Genomic DNA, 14533 nt, shown 5'->3' on the forward strand with positions numbered 1-14533 from the left:
AGCCGCCGGGTAGCCATCTCATTGCCACATCCGAGGTATTCCGACACACCTGACATTGAACCTGAAAGTCCTCAACCACCCCGCACGGATCCAGGTTTCGGCTCAGTTCAGAAGAAGACAAACGGGCAAACGCCTCACCAGCCTCCATTAGTATAGAGCAAACCCCCCGGAACTAGCCGAGACCTCAGCAAATGACATGGACAACGATACGGACTTGTAATTCCTCACCGTACCGTCGCCATCAATGCCGCTAATACGCTTTGATGCAAGTAACGGCTCTCTGAGTTGTGTACCTGCAAGGGTTTGGTTCGAGACCGACTCAAATTCGTCGTAACTTACAAATCTGCAGTTTGGTTCAATTGACGATCCAAGGTTCCTCCAACTGTCAGCCGAGCCGTTCATGATCAACAACAAGTCATGCAGTGGCATTTCTAGAGGTTACCTCTAGAGTGCGAGTGTGAACGCAAAGAGAACTGAGGGTGTCAGGAAGTAAACATCGAGCTTTTAAGCGTCGATTACTCGAATGTAACCTGAGGAGTAAGAGCCATCAGGCGACTAACAGATTGGAATAAACATACCTCAGTCTGAGTTGCACTTTAGTGTTATTACAATAGTAAGAACAATAAAGAGCAACTTGGCAAGTAGAAATGAAACCCAACATCAATCATCGGACGTCTCAGCGACATAATGTAGGGTCGGGTATCCTTGTGCGGAAACCCCGAGTCAACCGTTGTTGTCTCACATCAGCCGCCCGGCCACCTTACATAAGCACTTTGACGGTGTTAAATTAAAGCTGGCCAATGCATCCCCTCCCTCGCATCTATCTGGCTAGTGGCACTGTTGTGTGAGACCTGGTGAGTTTCTAGCGTTGAGCTTGATTATCAACATCTACCCATTCTGACCCAGGTGACCGATCAGCGGTTAGGGACTCAGCGAAGCTGGCCATTGCTCATGGATACTGAGCCGGAAAGAAGCACCAAGGCACTTATAAACTCTCTCCAGAGCCGTCTTTTGAAGCCTAATGATGAGGAGATCTCCAGGTTAGGGCGGTGAGTGTTGAGAAAGTTCATGGCGGTGACTCTCCCACTGAGGAAGACTTTAGCAGCAAAATTTTTGCGCTTCCCGAAGTAATCTCCAAGAAGTATGTTGTCGAGAAAGAATTGGCTCTTCTCCAGCAGGTTTCATCTGCAGCCAGCAAGGAACTTGACAAATTGGTGATACTGGAGAAGCGACTCCAAAATCGCCAGACAGGGATAGGAAAACTGCCAGATGAAAATTTGGAATTAATATTTGCGCTTGGCGTCCGAACGAGAGAATCCTCTCTCCCAGTCTTGGTATATGCTTCAACGTGTTTTAGATGGAGAGAGGTTGCAATCGGTAAACCTAGTCTTGTGGGTATATTCTTACGCTCGTCATGTTCACTTCTTAATACTTGGTTTATAGTGGGGGACGCTTTCAAGGTTCTTCCCGGAGAAGTTGACGCAATTATTCCTGGACCGATCCCAGCAAGCGCCTCTTGCGGTTACTTTTGGCAAACATATCTGTCTCGCCGCCAACAGCCTGCACCACCATCGGATCCAGCGCTTGACACTTGCGGATCGGATCCCCGAGTTTTCAGTCTTAACCTCCTTGCAGGAGGTGTCAGTTCGTTATCCGAGCTCTACAGATGGTCTGGATGCTCTTTTTCATCTTCTCTCTGATGCTCCAATCCGCCGCTTACGATTCCAATCACGTTCAATCCCTTCATTCTCTACCGTCAATGCAATTAATCTGACTCATGTTACATTGTATGCCTATCATCCATCAATCCCAAGTGCCATCAGCGCTGCTGTCAATCTTGTATACCTCCTCGTGCAGATTGACAATCCTGAAGATGTGGTGAGTCCCGTAACCGGATTCACAGCACTGCCGTATTTGCGATCCCTCACCCTCCGAGGCGTCTCCGAGCACCACGGACTCTTCCCACAAAGCGCAGACCGGCTGGAGTACATTCAATTGGATAATTCAAAACCCCCTCCACCAGTACTCCATTCCTCCCAATTTCCCTGCTTGCGTGCTGCTGAGATCGACTCAGGCAACATCGATGTTAGCCACCTGACGGATTTCTTTTTTCATCACTCTGGGCTTGACTGTTTTTGCATCTCGGGATTGGATAGTGCCCACAACCCGCTTTGGCTGGAACGTCTGTGCGTCGACCCAGGGTCATCCTCCAATATCGTCATCAATGGCTCAGTTTTGTGTCCCTCGCTACGCTTACTGCAGCTCGAATTTCAGCTTTCAGGGATGGCTTACAAGTGGGATCATGCATTGGCGTGCTATCTTCTCCGCTTGCCCTATGTCAGGGACCTTCAGACTTCCACCCCCCTCCGCATCGAGCTTAAGGGAATAACGATAGATACTGCACCTTACACGTTCCAGTTAGCAAGGTCTAAGTCCGAGTCAAATATCGTTCTATATGAGTACCTTTCCGATTTGCCGGATCCCTTCGAACCAGATTGGCTCTGATCTTCGAGCGAGTATAACATTGCGGATGCTACCTTCCTTGATGCTAGCTTGGCCCACAAGTTCTTACTAGGGCGGCGAAGGGGTCGAAGTACTTATTATTCCAATATCTCCGTCTCACCAAACCAATTCTTGTGCGATCCAAGTTATGTTATCCTTCTACAAATGAATGAGATGTCCTGCTTGGCCTTTCATCAAGCGACATTGCCCCCGGCGTCACTGTATCCGGTTAGCTGTGATCTAGCCAGAACGCACATGGTGAAAACATGAATTCTGTATTTATCTGCTGATCTTGATCACGCCAGTACGGCCGACAAAAATCGAGAATCCCAATTTTTTTTGTTGGCCGCTGTAATTTAGTCATCACTCTGGCTTGATGTCTTCCTAAGACGATGTAACGCCAATCCCCGCTGTTAACAATGCTAGCTCTTGGGTCCTTAGAACATTGTAGTTTCCCCAATCCTAGCAATTCAGCGTTATTTTGCTTTGCCCCTTTCAGAACCTCGCGAACGGTTTCACCCAAGCTTGTCCCATAATTTGGGCCAAAATTCGTGGCTGCTTGTTGAGAACAGCCGTAGTGCGGCTTAAGATTCGTCCAATTATAAGCCAGAACCTCATCTAGAAATCCATGCCCATGCAAGCACTATTCGACACGAAACACGATTGCAGAAGCAGAAACAAATCCATGCCTTCTGTTAGAAACCGACTACTCAAATGCTCCAGGATCACATCGCAAATCAAATATCACCCCTCATGCCAACTACCATCTTTTTAACAATGGTCTCAATTATGAGGCATCGGTGGCCAAAATTATCTACTTCAGGCTGAGATAAGCTGAATGTCGAATAGATATCAAACGTTTCCTGTCCAAATGCCAAGTCAACCGGACAACACGGCACAAAAGTATTTTGGAACTGACCATGATTCTATGGTACACATGGTGCGCTAAGACTTAGACAATTGTTGTATGGTACAAGCGAGCCATAGTTTCTGGTGGATCCAGTTTAGTTGCGATACGTGCCTGTTGACAACAAACCACACTTACGGTACTGCGATATGATTGTTGTTGCATCTAATCTAATTTGCACCAGTCAATAACAGATTCAACGCCATATTTAGACTGAAGCCAGTCATTGGCCTTTTTGAAATGCCCGTTTCCGAAGAATCCTCTATGCACGCTAAGAGGGGATGGATGCTGTCCCAAAGCTCAGGGTCAGCAAGCTTCCAAACTTGAATCCGATTATCACTGACAGCGCTGGTTAGGATGAGATGTTTTTTCTTGTCGAGCTTAGCAACACGCTTCCCAGCGGGGGCACCCCACGCCAGGAAGACGACCCCTCTTCCAATGCCGCCGTTCGTCTTCGAAAGACTAGCGCCTAGGTGATGCAGAGGCTGGATTGGAGTTCAAACACGACGAACCAAGGCCTTGCCTACCTCCATACTTATCAATGAGGCTGATAACGGTATCAGTGAATAACTCCCATCCTTTGTTAGCATGGCTGGCAGGAGCTCCTGCGCGCACGGTCAAAGACCTTCAGAGAGGAGACGATTCGACATTGAGCACTCGATAATTGTTCCATGGACTCACGAATTAATTAGCAGCACACCCTGTTGAGCCCAGCTCGTCAGATCCCTGTCAATGGGTAAGTCAGTTCGACGACTCTAAGAAAATTCGTCGATGAATACAAACCCGTGCTTCGGTGGCTCGAAACCAGGATAGTTCGAGGCTATTTCTTGGTACATCTAGGCACCACGATCCATCAACGATACATTGCAAGGACTGGAACGTGCGAAACTAACATTTTTAAGCGATGGAGGGACCTGGACGCCTTTCCTGACGGAAAAGCACAGGCCATGAGCTTGGCCAGGTCCGTGATATGGGTCTTGCCCAATGATGACGACCTTTAACTTTCCCAGCTCAGTGGCACGAGACCAGTTGTAAATGTCTTTCGCTGGACAAATCCTCAACGTCAGATCCTCTAAATATTGACCTGTTGACTTACGCGGAGGAAATATTTTAGGCGACTTTTTTGACTGATCAGATGAGCCTTCAACCCCTTCAGACCAAAGAAAGCGCTTAAGCTGAATGAAATACGGCTTCCGAATCTCGGACGTTAGGACTTTGAGCTATTATTATGAGGTATTCAGATAAAACTCGTAAACGCGAATAATATTCGAAGGCATACCCAAGTCCGCCCCATGGTCGCACACTCAAGGGAAAGTAGACGTTTTTCTTCCTGTATCGCGTCCTCACGTTAGCATAACGCATGACTACTTGAAACCCAATTTTGACGCATTTACCTCGTCGAGAGAAGTGGTGAACGTGTCCAAATTGAGAGGGATTGCATTAAAAGGCGTTACTCCCCCAATTTTGCGTGCTACGGGCTTGGGAGATACGGAGTCCGAGCTCTCAGACGTGCTAGTGACGACCGCTCCGGCATTCGTCTTTGCTTTCTTATTTGCAGACCCGAACATCTCAGTCAAAGCCATTTGGCGCTTAACAGAAGTCATCTTCGTAGTGACCTCCTCTGCCACGCTCTTCTCAGGGCGAGTGGTGGAGGTGCTTTGCGATTCTTGCGAGGACGTGACGACCGCCTGCGAACTTGGCGCGGGGTCTTCCACATAAGTCGCGTCCGCGGAGTCAAGAAGGTCCTTCGCGCTTTTGGTGGAGAATGACATGCTTTGGCAGCTGTAAATTGTTCGATATACGAATCGCAGCGTAAGTCGTCGCGTTCTGATGCTGAAGTTTGAAGAGGGGAGTTTCGAATGATTCGAATGGAAGCCAGGGAATTATAGGGACGCGACCGGCACCGTCAATTCAATTCTTCACATTCGGACTTCATTCTGAATGCAATTGTTCACTTCACATTTCCGTCCCAACTGACAAAATATGCCACCCTCAGCAGCTAGGGGAAAGAAACAAGCTTCTAACACAAAGACACAGGACGTCGCTGGGAAGAAACGAAAGGCTAAATCTGAGGACATTGTGAATACTTCTGACCCAAGCACCGGAGATGAACAAGTCTGTACCGTTCCTCGGGGTCTATGAAGTGACGTTGACCTGGAGTCGCGCAATTTCTAGGAGAGCCCTCAGCCTAAGAAATTGAAACCTGACACAGTAGCTACTTCCGGCTCTAAAGTGTTGGTGGACGCGGAAGGGCATAGCTATGTGCCAATTGGTTCGAATCGTCGCGCAACTGTTAGCGCCTTCAGAGGTGAGTTTTATCTACCGTTCCACTCAGAGTCTACGCACTGGATTCATAATTTCTCGAGGCAAAACGTATGTGCACATTCGTGAGGTAGGCGAGATTGCGTTGAATACCAGTACAGCGCGCGTGGTGTGTCTAACCGTTTTTACCTAGTTCTACACAGACGCGAGTGGAGAAGAGAAACCATCAAAGAAAGGGATAAGCCTTACAGGTCAGTCTTCCAGTGCGTCCCGCTACTGCACAGATGCGACCGTGTATTTTTGTAGTCGAAAATTGGGGCGCGCTGAAAGAAAGCACCGGGCTAATCGACGAGCTCATCGCCAACCACTCATAAGTCAGGTCTTGGTTTCTTTCTTGTCACGCCATCCCTTCTTTTTTTTGAGCATCATTGATTTACGCGTGTAACAGAGCCATGAGGGCTCTTCTATCAAGATAAGTGGACCAGATAATTCAAGTCCCAAAGCTGGTAGGTGACCAGCCTCTGGTGCATATGAGCTGTGGCATTGCGAGAGAGACAATATTGTCAGCTGCTCCCGGGCACTGTTTACTCCTTTCTGTCTCGCCGCCATCTGGGACGTTGATCTCCCTACACCAACTCTCAGTCCGTCCTCTGAGATGGCTGATCGAAAGTCATCCTGGCGCTTACACTTAATTACCAAATTGGTAGATGCCAAATAATGCACAATAAAGTAGCAAACAATGCACAATAGAGCAACACCTATGACCGCAGCATTGGCACTCTATCTCCATCATCTCTTAGCCTCATGGGTCCCGTTTTTCAGTCGGTCGTAGTCCTGTTGGCTAGCGCGCTTGCATGGTTACTTTATGAGTATGTGGTGAAAGCAATCCGTTCACCACTGCGACGGCTCCCCGGACCAATTAGTCGGGGAATCTTTGCAAACCACCTCACGTTTGCGATGGAGTACGTATGTCGGGAGTGTCCCAGTGTTGTATGCAAAATCGCAAAGCTCGTTGCTCATTATCCACCCATTCATAGCCCTATCTGGTCAGCTGCTGCACAAGACCAGTGGTCCAAGCGCTTTGGCTTGAATTTGCGCATCAAGGGCTTCAATTGGGTGTGTGATCTTCATTTTTTTCCTATTGCTCTACGCTCATGGGTGGGTTCAGTTCGACAACAGACTCCTGACGCTAGACCCCCGCGCCGTGCATTACATCCTTCACAACCCTCAACTCTATGAAAAACCAACCATTTCAAGACGCTACCTAGCTCACCTTATTGGTGAAGGTATGAATTCCAAATTTAGGTTTTTTTTTTTGAGATATTCCTAATGGGATTACCAGGTCTTCTCGCTACTGAAGGTTGTCATTCTTTTGTGTTATGATGATTATGTTGAAATTTATCGCGATCCAAGGTCCTCAACACAGGCAACAGGTGAATCGTAACATTGGTTCCTAACAGCCTTCTGACAGAATGTAAATAGCGTAAAGTGATGAATCCCGCATTCTCGCCATCGAATCTTCGTGCCCTCACCCCTGTATTCTTCACGAAGGCATTCCAAGTATGTAAAATCACACATACTGCGTTTTCCAGAGCGTTGAGAATTGCTAGCTGCGAGACAAATGGCTGTCATTGATGGAGGTCCCCCGAGATGGCTCGATTCTCAACGTGTCGCGATGGATTAGCCGTGCTACCTTCGATGTGATAGGTGTGGCAGGCATGTCCATACCATATTTTTCGTTGGATCTATGCTTAGTTCGGCATTCCGTCATAGGATTTGGCTATGAATTCAATGCTATTGAGGAAGAGAACGAGGCCGTGTATTTAGCGTACAAAGTCATGTATGTTGCACTTGTCTATCAAAGCGCCTTGGCTAACAGTTTGGCAGGTTCGATGAGACCGTGAATCAGGGCCAATCCATGTTTAACCTTGCCTCCATGTACTTTCCATTCATACGACGCGTCTTCGTACGTTGATGTGTTCCAAGCATTCCAGCCGAATATTGATTATTGCATGGGCAGCGTACAAGAGAGGTCAGGATTAATGAAGCAAGCCAAGCCACTATTGCCGAGGCTGGAAAGACACTTGTAGAGAAAAAGAAACGCGAGTTTCAAGAGGGGAACAAAGAGAGTCGTGACTTATTGTCCCTTCTTGGTGCGAACGAGCTCTCTTCTTGAGACTTGAGACTCAGACATATTCTCCTAGTTCGATCGAATCTGGCCCCAGAAACCGATCCTTCCCAAAGGATAACGGACGTCAGTATAGCGAATCAGATCAATACATTCTTATTCGCTGGGTCGGACACGACTTCGTTAGCAATATCATGGTGTATCCTTCTTCTCGCCCAACACCAGGATATCCAACAGCGACTTCGTAATGAGCTGGTGGATGAGGAGGGTGGCATGTCTGCAGACAATGAATTTGCCACAGCCGACTTCTTCGTTCAGCTAGACAAACTTCCTTATCTTGATAATGTCTGCAAGGAAATTCTTCGGTCCATCCCACCTGTCCACTCGTCCATCAGAATGGCACTTAAGGATGATATTATACCTATATCCAGTCCAATGCGCTGGGAGGACAGGAAAGGGAAGACTATCAAGGTGGAAGCGCACCCAAGTGGAATTAAGATAGCAAAAGGAGAATACATCCATATCCCTTTCGAAGGGTTGAACTTGGCTAAGCATGTTTGGGGTGAAGACGCGCATGAATTCAAGTACGTAACCCGCACCGGATCCCACACGTAACCTGATCATCTCCCAACATTACAGACCTGATCGTTGGAATCACCTTCCAGACGCAGCCCGGTCGGCGCCCGGATTATATTCAAATATCATGACTTTCGGTTATGGGCCCAGAGTTTGTGCATTCCCTCTACTAATGGATGACGTACCCATGCCCTTTTTTCCAGTCTTGTATAGGAATGCGTTTTTCGTTAATGGAGTAAGTCTGACTTACTGAAATGCGCATTGAAATGCCTTCATGACTTTCACCACAGGATGAAAACTTTCTTATTTGTACTCCTTCGATCTTTCCGATTTGACGATCCTCCCAGAGTGCGGAAAGTCAATGTGTGAGTACTCCGAGCCTGGTGTCGCCCCTTTACTAACGCCGGCCATCAGGATCGTCACACGACCATATGTGAAAGGGTCGCTGAAGGAAGGCACCCAGATGCCAATCAGGGTGACCTCGATCGGTGTTCACGGAAAGGATCCAAGCTTAACATGATATCATTAGTATATTAAATAACGTTTCTGTTTTCTTTGGGTTGAATTACTTTGGATCTATAATGGATTTCTATGCGGTAGTAAATTCGACAATCGTCTAACCTAAGCCCGCCGCTGCCGCATTTGCAGATGGAAGACCACCACGAAGTCCCCGGAACCAGTGTTTCCACCTGACCACTCTGCTAAACACTTGAGTATAGGTATCGCGCCAACATAAACACACTGTACCGGGCGACAAAATCCATTTCCCATTCTATTATTCGTAGCCCGTCATATATAAGATGGTAGGCAAACCACCTTCTGACCAAGCCAGTGAATAGCGAGATGGAGGCCCCTAAATCTCTCCAGCGAGTGAAGAAGCCACGACAATCATCACGCCAAACTGCTGAACTGCAGTATCTCGCAACTATCAAAAAGACTCGGGTTGAGTCATGAGTTGTCTTGAGCTCGGCGTCCAAATTTCTACCAAGTAAGACTTAATCAGTACAAACAACAGTAAACCTAACCCAAACGGACCTCAGGAGGTCATTCATCTTGAATAGCATCAATACTGCTCGGGGGACGACTCGAAGCATTGAAAACACTGACACGAGCAATCCTTCTCTCTCAAGGACAGCACCGCGCATCCGCTCCAACTCCTCTTCAGATTGTGTTGATAACTCAAGCATACTCCTGGGTCTTGCAGATACTCCCTCCGGGGCATCCTCCCATGTGCCTTCCAGCCCCGGCCTCCCGGTTATAGAGCTTTCGAATATCGGATACTGATAAAAAGTCAGATTTCGTCCAGAAACAGCGGGACTGACGTGCTGCATACGAGATCGGGGCCTATGTTTGCAACAAGTTGTGCGTATTTCCTTCGATCTTCCTTCCCTCCTGGTGTGATTAGTGACAGCCAAAGTTTCGCATAATTTATCCGCAGTTCATCATCAACATCAAAATACTTCGGTAGGTGAGACATCAGAGAAAGATCATTCGAGTGCATCAAATGCTAGCCTCACTAATCCATGATCTAGGAGAGCAATCTCAAAATTATATGGGCTCCGAGAACGGACAGGCTTGGGCCGAATTAAGAGGTTCCCGGCATGCGGATCTAGTGATGGAAAGCATGGGACACAGCACGGCCACAATGCTGAAGCAATAGCCAACTGACCGGCATGAAAGAAACCATGAAGGTAAACCATAGTTGAAAATATCCTTGATAGTTCCTGTGAAACTTGATTTCTATCGATTTTATGGCGAGCAAGATAGTCTAAATCGTCGACCTATGAATCACTATCAGTTATCTAGGAGTCGAGTGCAACAGTTGGTCGTCCCTACGCGCGCGCCGGATATAAACTCCATCACTAGAGTTCTCTTGGTTGCAGAGAGTACCTCCGGGATGTACAGTGAGGTATGCTTTACATCAGCGAAGTTGGCCTTGACCCGGGAAGTGTTGTCAGCTTCCTGGAGAAAGTTGAGCTCCAAAGGAAGGTTCGTTCGAACCTCCTCTCCAAGCCAACTAAACTCGAATTCAGGAAATACGCGCTTTACCCATGCCAGAGCGACAGTAGTTGCGGCCATGCTAAGAGAATCGAGTTCGTGCACGGATTACCCCAACGGTTGGAGAGTGGCTCACTCGATATGTACCCATTCTTCTAGTCGAGGGTGCTTAATGCATCATAAGTCGTCGCGGACCATTGTCACCCGATCGGGCTCACCTGGATCTTGACAGCAACTTTACGGCCAGTGTTTCGATCAATGGCAGTATGAACCTGAGCTAAAGACGCCACCCCGATGGGTTCTCGAGAGAACCATGAAAATACTTCCTCCAATTCTTGCCCGGTCTCCTCCTTGAATAAGGCGGCGACATCTTCGTATGGAGTTGGGAAGCACTAGCAATATAATACGCCATTGGCGATTATTCCGAGGGATAATGGTGAGTCACACCTGATCTTGTAGCGGTTTCATGGTAGACTGAGGAAATGCAGGTCAGCTAGGGCAACATATTTCCTGAAAGACGGGCTCTTACAGTCCATTCTATTGGTAGTAAATTAACAGAAGAAATATGCTGGCCCTGGACAATCCCATGCTGCATCAGCTTGAGAATCCCTCTGAAGAACAGAAGATGCACCAGCTTGATATAAAGTCCTTCAATGTAAGTTAGCGACCCCAGACACAGGATTGTATCACAAACTAGTACACGCCTCCGTTAATCTTGAGGGCTTCCAATATCCTCTCGGCGCTTCTCTTGTGACAACGAGATTGTGCATTCAGCTTTTCTTCCTCCGTGGCAAAGTCTGCTTGAAGAGTATGCTTGTAGTCAATTACATCACAGATAACTGCTTCCCCAATAATACTGCAACGCCGTACGGCGTGCACGAAATGCTGGAACGAATCGGAGGTCTCGAATGCCGTCCATCCTCCAAGGCCGAGAAAAGCTAAAGTCACGCTCGTCCGGGTCAACCCTCGATGCAAACGAGCGATTGTCCGTTGTGTTAGCGGACGTTGAATTGGTGACTGTGAACGAAAACTTCTTCCACGCAGTAGAAGCATGTATCCCCGCCTGCAGACGAGGAAAACATCACCCACCGGCTTCGGGATCATGGGTAGGAGACGGTCATGAAATTGTCATGAAATCTAACCGAAAGTACCCGTGATCAGATGACATAAGTAACCATCTCATCCCTCTTGTTACAATTCCCAGCCTATTTACATCCGCAGGATAATGCCATCGAGATTCCGTCCATGTATAGACCTCCACGCCGGCCTAGTTAAGCAAATAGTCGGTGGCACTCTGTCGGACTCATCGCCCGAATCACTTCGTACAAACTTTGTGGCCAAGTGAGGCGTTTATTTTATCTGGGTGAGCTTGATCTTTAATCGTGACTCTTTTCTGTCCGAACATTGACCCTCCCAATCAAGAGAGACGCCCGTTGAATTTGCATTGCTTTATAAGACTTACAGCCTTCGAGGAGGACATGTTATAAAGCTAGGCCTAGGGAACGATGACGCTGCGCGATCGGCCCTTGGCGCATGGCCGGGTAGGCGTAAATCACCTAACTTTCTATGTGCGCTTTCTTACAGAACTATACTACTGTAGATGGTTTGCAATTAGGAGGAGGTATAACCTTAGCTAACGCCCAAGAGTGGATCCAAGCCGGTGCAGCGAAAGTATATCGAAAGAAATTCCCTCTATGTTTCATCTCTGACTCTACGTAATCACAGGTTATCGTGACGTCGTACCTGTTTCCAGACGGAAAATTCTCCTTGAAGAGATTGGAAAAGTTATCGGAAAAAGTTTCGAAAGAACGGTTAGTCGTGGACGTTAGTTGTCGGAGGACGAAAGATGGTTGGACGGTCGCTATGAATAAGTGGCAAGATTTGACTGATATGCAAGTGACCAAGGGTCGGATATTGTTTTGTCCTACCACATCTACTTTTCAGCTCAGCCATCTCCATATTGTCAGAGTCACTTGATCTTCTCTCTGAGTATTGCAGGCGAGTTCTCGCCACCCCCAAATAGCATCGAATTTCTCACGCAAACACCTCTAGTGAATTCCTCGTTCACGCGGCGGACGTCGAGGGCCTGTGTCAGGGGATTGACGAGGACTTGGTAAAATGTGCGTTTTTCTCTATTGGATTTTCATCCCTCCGATGACGCGATCCTTTCTTGCATAGTTCTCGGCCAATACGCAACTATCCCGACAACGTATGCCGGAGGTGCAAAATGTGAGTACAAATCCGTCCTCCTAATCTTTTGTAGCTTGAGGATTTTTCCACATGGTTATAGCAATCCAAGACCTTGACCTGGTCGACCGACTATCAAATGGAAAAGTCGACCTGACATATGGAAGGTGCGTCTTTGGAATGTCTCTTGGTCGAAATGATTGTAAACATGTACGGTCAGCTCCCTGGATATATTTGGTGGATCCCTAGTTTCGTTCGAGGAACTGGTCACACACAGCCTGAACCCAAGTCGGACTTAGTTCATGCTTGCGATGAACCTAGTGATTCGGGTGCTCGGGGTACAATGTATATTTTACAACAATCGATATAAGAGTCATGCTTAGCAGAGCACTGAGGAAAATGGATCGGTCATCGGACGATTTTCTAAATGAGAACAATTTGCCTGACTCTGGGTCAGGCCAACCGCCAGGAAATATGACAGGGACGTCCAAAGCACCCCCCATAGTAAACAGCGCACTATGGGGCTCAGGCTCCTCCCTAAAGGAGCGATTGGGCGGCAGAGTCTGTTGTAAATCCGGAGTTCCATATATGGCAACCCGCTTCAGCGGTTCACTCGCAACCCAGATGTAATATAGAAATGAGAAGAGAAACTGTAACTAAAGAACATACGGTGCTAAAGCACCCATATTTATACTATGCATCGGCAATCCGGAGCTTCCTATGCGCAGCATTTACGCAAGCGCTTAGTCACATCCTCCACATTATCCTCCACATATGTCCCGGATATCTCTGGTGACTCGCCATTTCCAATAGAGTCTCCTCCGCCTTACCGAGTCACCTTTGCATGCTTGGTGCTATAAGACGAAATGTTGGACTAGCGATGTTGTCGCTCAGTCCGCTATGCGTGAACTCCTAGCGATGTTGTCGCTGGTGTACGAATATTAGTGTTGGAATACGAGTCACATGATGAAACTGAACCGGAATATCCGGGAATATTCTAGGGGTTACTAGGTGCCTGCGTAAGCGCTGGGCATAGAAGAGCCTAGAATATTGTTGAGAAGTATAAATATGGGTGCTGGAGCGCCGTGTGTATTTTAGTTATATTTCCTTCTATATTACATCTGGGTTGCGAGTGAACCGCTGAAGCGGGTTGCCATATTTGGAACTCCGGATTTACAACAATTAGATACAAGTTGTTAAACACATAAATGAAGGAGAAAACTTAGACTCACCTCAGTCCGCTATGCATGAACTGAGGAGAAGTCATAAGGTCCAAAAATTGGTGTTTTATAGTCAGGCGCTATCAATGCGCACTGACTTTAGTAACAACTGATCCAAAAAAGGGAAACAAAGTGAATCTTAGCGCCGCAAGACTCAACATCAACAACGTGAGTTGGCCTCAGCATACGCTTGTATCCCAAGAAATTTAACAGGTGCAACAGTCGTTTGACTGTTAGCAGCACCTTGGACAACCGATATCTAGGCCCATAGAGGGGGTTCTCAGGACGTTTGAAGAGGGCCTAGAGGCCTCTTTTGTATGGGAACATCCTAGGATGTCCTGAGACGTCCTGACAATTCACTTTCAATTCAAATGTTCAAGCAACAATGTCCTTAATTCAAACTGAAGTCACATGTCTGTTGCAATCCACTTCTGGAGCTGTGTGCATCCTAGAAATTGCAGAATAAAGACTGTGTCGTGTTAGACTCAGACTCAAATAAGAGTTCTGTATGGTAAATACCTGTGTCACGTTAGACTGTGACAAGAGTTATACATGAGTTATAAAGTAAAATACTGAGAAATAGTTCTCACCTCAGACTCAAATAAGAGTTCTGAGGGAGAAAAGTCTAAGAATTCCTCCCTTATATATGCAACATTCCTGAGTGGCAGTGTCATCATACAAAGGGAGTTTTAAGTTGAATAAGAAAGGGCAAAATGCCCCCAATGCCTCATAGTGCCCCAGAATAACTGCTAT

The 14533-nt window shown here is 47.2% G+C and overlaps 6 protein-coding genes across 6 annotated transcripts; 4 read left to right on the forward strand and 2 right to left on the reverse strand.

Moving 5' to 3' along the window:
- Positions 1–951: 951 nt before the first annotated feature.
- On the forward strand, positions 952–2505 carry EI90DRAFT_3116022 (uncharacterized protein; the record flags this gene model as incomplete). Its single annotated transcript, XM_039062848.1, has 3 exons — positions 952–1049; positions 1103–1391; positions 1444–2505. 3 exons carry the CDS (start codon positions 952–954, stop codon positions 2503–2505), a joined length of 1449 nt encoding a protein of 482 aa, XP_038922760.1.
- Positions 2506–3574: 1069 nt separating this feature from the next.
- On the reverse strand, positions 3575–4977 carry EI90DRAFT_2904406 (uracil-DNA glycosylase; the record flags this gene model as incomplete). The annotated part of the gene is made up of 9 exons (XM_039054172.1): positions 3575–3697; positions 3754–3871; positions 3918–4034; positions 4091–4135; positions 4193–4245; positions 4303–4454; positions 4506–4629; positions 4689–4739; positions 4804–4977. 9 exons carry the CDS (start codon positions 4975–4977, stop codon positions 3575–3577), a joined length of 957 nt encoding a protein of 318 aa, XP_038922761.1.
- A 330-nt stretch (positions 4978–5307) lies between these two features.
- On the forward strand, positions 5308–6211 carry EI90DRAFT_3032194 (transcriptional Coactivator p15-domain-containing protein). The gene is made up of 5 exons (XM_039058372.1): positions 5308–5524; positions 5585–5717; positions 5776–5801; positions 5865–5922; positions 5978–6211. Exons 1-5 carry the CDS (start codon positions 5393–5395, stop codon positions 6043–6045), a joined length of 417 nt encoding a protein of 138 aa, XP_038922762.1. The 5' UTR covers positions 5308–5392; the 3' UTR covers positions 6046–6211.
- Positions 6129–8985, forward strand: EI90DRAFT_3032195 (cytochrome-450 hydroxylase). The gene is made up of 15 exons (XM_039058373.1): positions 6129–6633; positions 6709–6787; positions 6840–6957; positions 7014–7031; positions 7085–7104; positions 7154–7231; positions 7282–7387; positions 7445–7511; positions 7559–7637; positions 7692–7824; positions 7876–8383; positions 8439–8526; positions 8579–8610; positions 8666–8740; positions 8790–8985. The coding sequence occupies exons 1-15, from the start codon at positions 6476–6478 to the stop codon at positions 8893–8895; spliced, it is 1665 nt and encodes a 554-aa protein (XP_038922763.1). The 5' UTR covers positions 6129–6475; the 3' UTR covers positions 8896–8985.
- A 6-nt stretch (positions 8986–8991) lies between these two features.
- On the reverse strand, positions 8992–11426 carry EI90DRAFT_3143593 (ABC1-domain-containing protein; the record flags this gene model as incomplete). Its single annotated transcript, XM_039065038.1, has 12 exons — positions 8992–9073; positions 9123–9356; positions 9411–9655; positions 9709–9834; positions 9893–9984; positions 10045–10156; positions 10212–10455; positions 10510–10541; positions 10592–10765; positions 10821–10847; positions 10903–10962; positions 11076–11426. The coding sequence occupies 12 exons, from the start codon at positions 11424–11426 to the stop codon at positions 8992–8994; spliced, it is 1779 nt and encodes a 592-aa protein (XP_038922764.1).
- Positions 11427–11598: 172 nt separating this feature from the next.
- EI90DRAFT_3278839 (uncharacterized protein) lies at positions 11599–12871 on the forward strand (the record flags this gene model as incomplete). The annotated part of the gene is made up of 9 exons (XM_039066629.1): positions 11599–11714; positions 11796–11914; positions 11974–12044; positions 12099–12279; positions 12341–12371; positions 12426–12493; positions 12552–12602; positions 12664–12727; positions 12781–12871. The coding sequence occupies 9 exons, from the start codon at positions 11599–11601 to the stop codon at positions 12857–12859; spliced, it is 780 nt and encodes a 259-aa protein (XP_038922765.1). The 3' UTR covers positions 12860–12871.
- Positions 12872–14533: the final 1662 nt, after the last annotated feature.

This window comes from Cantharellus anzutake (assembly GCF_015039405.1).
Source record: "Cantharellus anzutake strain C23 chromosome Unknown EI90scaffold_3, whole genome shotgun sequence".
NCBI lineage: Eukaryota > Fungi > Basidiomycota > Agaricomycetes > Cantharellales > Hydnaceae > Cantharellus > Cantharellus anzutake.

What these genes read in the sequence shown, in the direction of transcription:
- EI90DRAFT_3032194 (XM_039058372.1), top strand. Translation starts at nt 5,393, where the DNA reads ATGCCACCCTCAGCAGCTAGGGGAAAGAAACAAGCTTCTAACACAAAG. An exon ending in CAAGCACCGGAGATGAACAA is followed by an intron (nt 5,525 to 5,584) that starts GTCTGTACCGTT and finishes CGCAATTTCTAG; the next exon opens with GAGAGCCCTCAGCCTAAGAA. An exon ending in AACTGTTAGCGCCTTCAGAG is followed by an intron (nt 5,718 to 5,775) that starts GTGAGTTTTATC and finishes TAATTTCTCGAG; the next exon opens with GCAAAACGTATGTGCACATT.
- EI90DRAFT_3032195 (XM_039058373.1), top strand. Translation starts at nt 6,476, where the DNA reads ATGGGTCCCGTTTTTCAGTCGGTCGTAGTCCTGTTGGCTAGCGCGCTT. An exon ending in GTCCTCAACACAGGCAACAG is followed by an intron (nt 7,105 to 7,153) that starts GTGAATCGTAAC and finishes GAATGTAAATAG; the next exon opens with CGTAAAGTGATGAATCCCGC. An exon ending in GAAGACGCGCATGAATTCAA is followed by an intron (nt 8,384 to 8,438) that starts GTACGTAACCCG and finishes CCAACATTACAG; the next exon opens with ACCTGATCGTTGGAATCACC.